This window comes from Dermacentor variabilis, chromosome 8 (genome assembly GCF_050947875.1).
Source record: "Dermacentor variabilis isolate Ectoservices chromosome 8, ASM5094787v1, whole genome shotgun sequence".
Lineage (NCBI taxonomy): Eukaryota > Metazoa > Arthropoda > Arachnida > Ixodida > Ixodidae > Dermacentor > Dermacentor variabilis.
This window is the reverse complement of record NC_134575.1, coordinates 36027790-36034606: the sequence shown is the minus strand read 5'-3', so window position 1 is coordinate 36034606 and position 6817 is coordinate 36027790. Positions and strand designations below refer to the sequence as shown.

The 6817-nt window shown below is 53.3% G+C and overlaps 1 protein-coding gene across 2 annotated transcripts; it reads left to right on the top strand.

Moving 5' to 3' along the window:
* Positions 1 to 1744: 1744 nt before the first annotated feature.
* On the top strand, positions 1745 to 5513 carry stv (BAG domain-containing protein starvin). 2 transcript variants are annotated; one of them, XM_075701808.1, is made up of 2 exons: positions 1745 to 1984; positions 3622 to 5513. In XM_075701808.1, the coding sequence occupies exons 1-2, from the start codon at positions 1820 to 1822 to the stop codon at positions 5239 to 5241; spliced, it is 1785 nt and encodes a 594-aa protein (XP_075557923.1). In that variant the 5' UTR covers positions 1745 to 1819; the 3' UTR covers positions 5242 to 5513. The 2 variants fall into 2 exon arrangements, with proteins under 2 accessions (XP_075557923.1, XP_075557924.1); XM_075701809.1 differs by lacking the exon at positions 1745 to 1984 and adding an exon at positions 2988 to 3120.
* Positions 5514 to 6817: the final 1304 nt, after the last annotated feature.

The following is a 6817-nucleotide window of genomic DNA, read 5'->3' as shown; positions in this document are numbered from 1 at the left end:
TGCATTGGATATTTCGGATGCGATTGAGCTCGTACGCTACCACACGAGCGCGCTTCAACACACTTGTGTAGCGGCCTTCGATCAGCACCAAGCTCAGTTTTCAACCGATATACATTTACCACGGCGCTCTCCGTAATAACTTGGAAACGTGTGACACTTACCTGAAGCAAGGTACCGCAGTGTCACCTGCAGCCGTATTGCCGCCGATATAGAATGGCGCATAACGGTATCCTCCCTTCTTATGCGGGGCCCCACGCGTAACAGCAGTTGCAGAAACTGCTCTCTGCTTACACGAAGTAGCCTCCGATATTCGTCGAGGTCAGTCTTCAGGAGCTCTTCGTAGAGCATTCCAATTCTTTCCTTCCCATCCAGTCTTTCCGCCAACAACGCCGTTTTCGTGGAAGCAAATCAAAGTCCTCGTCAATCTCTGACAGAACAACAGCCATCGCGGCCAAACGTCGCTTTCTGCCGGCCTCCATTTTGTCGAACACTCACAATTCGCGGAAGAAACTCTCAGACCAGACTGTTGCTAGCCTGCGCAGAGGCTGCGGTCGAGAGTAATCCGGCTCTGTGGCGCTGTCGTCTGCTAGGGTCTCGTCCGCCGTGTGGATGCGCTTGCATCCGGACGGTCCGTGGCATAGTCTTCCGCGTCTGCTAAAAATCCGGATTCGGTCCTTCGTCTGGATGCACCATTACCGGAGCAACCCGAGTGGCGCCGGAGATGCCATGCCCGTGGTGCAGCGTGTAAACTTAGGTAAAGAATGCAGCAGGTAAACGTATGAAGGAACAATAAAAAGCTGAAGTAATCGAGAGTTAGACGGAAGCCCGTCTGAACGATGCGATTGAGCTAGGAATGCACCACGCCCCAGCGCAACGTACGCGTAAAAGCACTGAAACAACGACCTGAACCTTGAGTTTGCTTGAGCGCACCATAACCAGACCGCCAAACAGTACGCTTTCATACCCGTCTCCCACCTTTTACGAGATGACGCAAAACTTGCGTGGTGGGCGAGTCGTTTGGGATTCGTCGTACCTACGTTTAGTAACAGTGCAAAAGCAGCACGGACAAAACACAACACTTTTGCTCTGCACATCGCAACGTTTTCAATTACGGCACTGATAAAATACTGCGCGCGTTACAACTGGCACCGTTTCTGAAATTAAAATCATTAATACATCCTTGTCAGATTCTTTTACGGCATTTAAAGAATGTGTTTTATTCAACGTCATTGTCAGCAGATTTAAAGCTGTCAGTAACCGGAAGTGTAAAGAGGTAACGGGGGTGCACAACTGTCTAGGTTTTCTTTTTTTTTTTTTTTTATCGACATCAAAATGTGACGTCGAAACATATCGCTCAGTCGGCGTGAAGGGCCCCGGGTATTCTTTTCCCCACTTCAGAGAGCTCGAGAAAGTCAACGCTGCGAGCGCGTCGGGTGGCGACACGCGTCAAAGGCGTTTGAAGCTGGCGCGCCGCATCTCGAATGTTCGCCACGCCTCGAGAAGCTTGACGCTGGCTGGCGCCGGCGGTGGAGAAGCACGCGAAGCGGCGCGACATTTCGAGAACGTCGGGAGAGTTTCGAGAAGCTTCTCGTTCTCATTTCTGCGTTGCGGTGGCGCTAGGTTCCTGTCCAGCTTTCTTTGATTCGTCGGCTCAAATCGTGACGTTTCGCCGTTCTCGTTTCCAATTGGCTCCTGGGACTGGTGACGTCCGTATACGTCACCCACCGTTGCGTTTCCCCTTTTTCTCTTCTCTGCCTTTCTGCGTGTAGGTGGACAAACGCGTTGCGAGTTTTTTGCGCTGTGGGGGTAGCCGATAAATATGAGCTACAGACGAGTGCCGTTTCAGTTTAATCCCGACCGAAGCTCGGACGAGAGACGATCGGAGATACTGCGAAGATTCGGGTTTCAGCCCGAAGAGGATAACATGTTCTACGAAACCAATTCGCCCTCATGGTCGACGGACTGGGCCGGCCGTTTCCACAGGGTAAGTAGCAGCTCTCTCTCGACATATTGCGCAAGCAGCTGACAACGCATTTCGCGCCCAGTGGCTGCATTAACGCGCCTTCCCGGCCGCGTTTATAGGGGTTGGGTCCAAGCGTAATCGTACTTTCGCGTGTCAGACAGCATCGATTCTCCGAAACCATCAAGCGTGCTACAAATGGGCCAATGGTAACAGAAACTGCTGTGCCAGCGCACGGGTGTTGGCCTGGCTTCGTGATTGGCTTGGCTATGATGTACCGCATTGATTTCGCCGCGCATTGGCCGTCGATCGTCTGCTTGAGGCTCCTCGCAGTCGTCTGCTTCACTAATCCGGTTTCTTTCTGGGGCGAGCTAGCAGAAAAAAAAACGTAATTGTTGCGTGGCGTGCGAAGCGCATTGCAGAACCAGTCGTGAGAAGTCCGATTAGTGAAGGCTCTTCGAGCACTCGTCGTCTCTCGCGGCGCGTAACCTTCAAGCGGCGCTTTGGCTGAGACCTTGAACGCTCGGGCTATGGGAGCTGCAGTACGGGACTGGCCGCGTAGGCAAAACAAATACAGAAAGACCAGCCGAACGATCCCGCTTGCCGGAAAAAGGCGAGGTGGAAAAGATGTCGAGGCGAGGGGAAAATTGCAGTTCATAACGGATTGTTTAGCTAGCTTGTGTGGGGGTTCGTTGTTTGCGGCATGGTTTTTCGGCAGCGCGTTCGATGTGTTATATTTTTTTTTTCTTGTTGTCGCTGTTTCTTTTAGGGCTGCCGCGCCGACCGTCTCTTTTCTTGTTCTTCGGAATATTTTTAGACGGTCAGCGAAGTTGCTATTTTGCGTGGGTCGCCTGCCTCCCGCAGCGTTTGGGCGGTGCAACGTCACGGCGGCGCTACGCCATTTGACAGGCGGAAACGACGCGAAAAAAGCAAAAAATAGAGCGAACTGCGGGCGAGGTTAGGGGAGTGCGCCGAAAAGGATTTTTTTCTCTTCGTGGCTTTCGTTCCGCCGGTTGTCTGGTACGCGGTGCGTCTGCCTTTAAGCGGTTGTGCTGTGGATCAGCTGACTAGGCGTTGATCGTCAGCCTGCTTTCTTTTTGTGACTGGATTTGGAAGCGTGCGCGTCGCGGGATATGGCTGGTCGCAAGCGAAAATCTCAGGTGCATAGACTTCCGACCATCTGCGATCTTCTAGCGCGATCGAATTGCACCATCAGCAGAGTTTATAGAAGAAGCAAACGACAGCTGTCACGTTACGTCTCTGATCGCTCGCTACAGTTTTGCGTTTGTGTGAGCGTCATATCAAATGTAGTAGCAACTAGCGTGTTAGGGCTTTGCATTCGCGGCAGGTAACGATTGTATGAAGCTTCTGCGACTTTTTGCCAGCTCAGAGACGGATTAGTCAGAAGCAGACGACACTAGGCGCGTTCCAGCTTTGACTTCTGTTCAGCGATTTGTTACGTGAAGGTCAGCTCTCCTGATTAGCCTTAACTACCTGGTTTTGTTCTTAGTCCCCGCGCATTGACTGGCGTACGAACGTATACGCGGTTGTTTGTTGAAACGAGTAATTTTCATCGTTTGGTAATGCGTGCCTCGTCGCGTGGTTGCCACGGCGTTTTTTTCTTTTTTTCCTGACCTTTCCTTTTCGTTTCTCTGGCGCAGCCCGCCTTCTATGACGACCCGGAATGGCGCAACACCAGCTCCGTGTTCGGCAACTCCGGCTCCATGCCCGGCTCGCCGCAGTCGTCGCGCGTGCGCCGGGGCTGGACCACCGAATTCGACGAAGGCGGCGTGCCCATCAAGGTGGTCCACGAGACTTCCGGAGGCGGCGGCGGCGGCAGCAGCAGCCACGACGAGGCCAACGATGCCGCCTCGGAGACGTCGTCCCAGGGCAGTCGCTCCAGCTGCTCGAGCGCTCGCAGCGGCGGCGGCGGAGCCAACGGCGCGTCGTGCTCCAAGTCGCGCCACGAACCTCGCGTCCACCACATCCCCATCATGGTGGAGCCCCGCACGGGCGCCTCGAGCAGCGCGGGCTACGCGTCCGACGGTGAGCTCAAGCCTCAGAGCCAGGCCAGGAGGACGTTCGCCGCAGCCCCGAGCCCCAAGGAAAGCCAGCCGCAGCCTGCTTCCGGGGAGCCCAGGAATGTCCACACTATACCCGTCGAAGTGGACGGATACCCAATGCAGGGACAGGCCAGAAGCCCGTCGTCTCATAACCACCACCACCACAACGAAGAAATGGCCGGAGAGTCGCAGAACGTGCGGACTGTCCCCATTGAAATGGACTGCGGGGACGAGGCTATGGCCAGGTGTCGGGTCGACGATCCGATGGACGAGCAGGAAGCTGGCGGAAAGAGTTGGCCGCACACGTTCCCGAGGCAAAAGTGCCAGCAGTCGTCAAGGCGCACCCCATCGACGGCCAAATCGTCGTCGGGTGGCAGGCTAGGACCGCAGGCTGCACCAGCAAAGCAGGGCTCGGAGCCCCCGCCGCCACAGCAGCAAGAGACGAAGGCGCAGTCCACGGCCGAGGAGCAGATCCGAAGGATCAGCCTGGAGCTTGCGGACCTGCGACAGCAGGTGTTGAATTTCAGTGGTAGGACCGGTGACAAGCAGTACAAGTTTCTTGATGAGATGCTTACGCGACTCATGATCAAGCTTGATGCTGTGGACCCAGCAGGCAGAGATGACGTCCGCCAGCTGCGCAAGTCGATGGTCAGAGAAGTGCAGTCTGTCATCAACTTGCTCGAGGGCAGACCTCCAGCGGGTGCTCTTGTTGAGGTTGTAACTCAGGAAGTCGAAGGCCTTGCCGATGAAGCCGGTCCATCCAACGAAGAGGGAGGCAGTGAGAGTCCCAGCGAGGCTACCGGTGCTGCTGCAGCAGCCGCTTCCGCAGCTCCTGAGGTGTCGCCTGAAGTGCCACCGCCAGCTGCTGTCGAGAGGGTTGGCGGCAAGGATGAGAAAGGAGACACACCAATGGAAGTCGAGGCGCCAGCAACTTCTGAAGCCCAGCCACCACCAAGCGTCGAGATGGTCCCAGCCACATCGGGTGGTGGCGCAAGTGCAGAAGAGCTACCACCTGAACCCGAACTTCCAACAATTCCGATGCCTGTCGACATTGACCCTTGCGCAGCTAGTTCCTCTGGTAACATGGCAGAGGGGCTCCATGCGAGATCGGCGAGCCCCTTTAACGAACGAAACCTGTCGTCTCTAAACAGCGAAGATGAGAGTACACATATTGAAGGCAGCATCCCCACTGAGCACTCGGGCTCGACGGAACTCTGAAGAGGTTTCCTCCGGGTTGCCGTGTCACAGTATTGCAGTTAGGTTCTGTTAAGTGACAGAATCAGAGTTGGCCAGAAACCTTGCACATTGCTGTACAGTGCAGCGGGTGGCCTTGCTGGAACCAAAGTTTCTTGCAATGACTGACTGTACATACTGCTGTATCTAAGTCAAACTTGTGCATGTACATAAATTGTTTTTGCCGCGTGTATTTAAAAAGTGTGTTATGTTGCAAGTTGTTATAATAAATGTCTAGCATGTCTTGATGCACTCCATGTCTGCTTTCCTTGTTTCCTTTTTTTTTTTTTTTTGAACATGCACATATATTTTCGGGTCTTTCCGAGCATTCAGTGTGCAAGAGAGCAGAATAGCCTGCGCAAAGCTTCGAGGGAGTGTCTACCCCAGGAGCACCTCATGATTGTCCATTTCAACCATGTGATCTACGTGTCCAGGGCCGGTCTTGTCCCTCATTAGCGATTTCATTCCAGTGTTGGGTTAAACGGGCGTAGAACTTTCGAAAAATTAGTGCAAGGACTGCCTACACTTTACAGGGCCAAAACTAAAAGACAGAGTCAATTGACAACTCTAAATTCTAATGGGAAGATATCTATGGATTGCTATTCCCTTTCCCTAGTACGCAATGATTTAATTTGCCAAAGTTAGGCTGTACCTTCAGTGTCGAAACAGGCCGAGGTCCATGTACTATCACAGACTGTTCAGGTGCTGCTTCTGTGTTCAATGTCCTTTTGTTGACAATTTTTTTTAACAAGGGGGCTACCATCCTTGTCAAAGTGTTGACTCAAGACTGTACTTTCTCTGCCTACTGCTGATCGTTACACAAACGAGGCACACTTATTCCTTTAAATTAGAGAAGGCCTCTGGAGTCTCCCATCTAACCGCCCCGTTCGTACGCGGATTTACCGCGTATGTGTGGTATGCTGTGACGTCACTCTGCTTTCCGGTACCCGGTGCCACTACCGTTTCACCCACCCTTCCCCTCTTTTTCTTTCTCTTGCCACCCCCCTCACATTTCTTAACGCAGATTTTCTATAGTGAATATTTAAAAGGGCAACACTTCTAGTTTTGCCTGTGATTCGGCATTTACTTCTATAAAAAAGGGAGCCAGTAGGGTGGCAGTTAGAGATGTCGCATCTTGTAATCGTTCTAAAAAACTGCCGCCATAGGCACTGCAAACACATGAGCCCACAGCAGCTACAACATCATACATTGAAATGACACGGAATAAGCAATGTCAGCAGACGTTTACCGCATTCGGCTACGATCCGCTGAGAAAACGAAAGGCTCGAGTGGCCTACACCCGAAGCCTCCCACCCCACCCCCCTCCCCTAGGGACGCCACTGATGGTAGGCGCAGTCGAGTCCCTCCACAACGAACGCCACTACGACGAAGTGCCATGCGTAACGAAGGAACGATCCTGCGAACGATCCTGCCCCAGTTCGGTTGCCAGGCCGTGGCCACCCTTTATAACGAAGTGACCTGTGTAACGAATTGTTTCGGAGGAACCACGTGCTTCGTTATTTAACGGCCTTCAACTGTACGCAGTGCTTTCGCGGGGCCG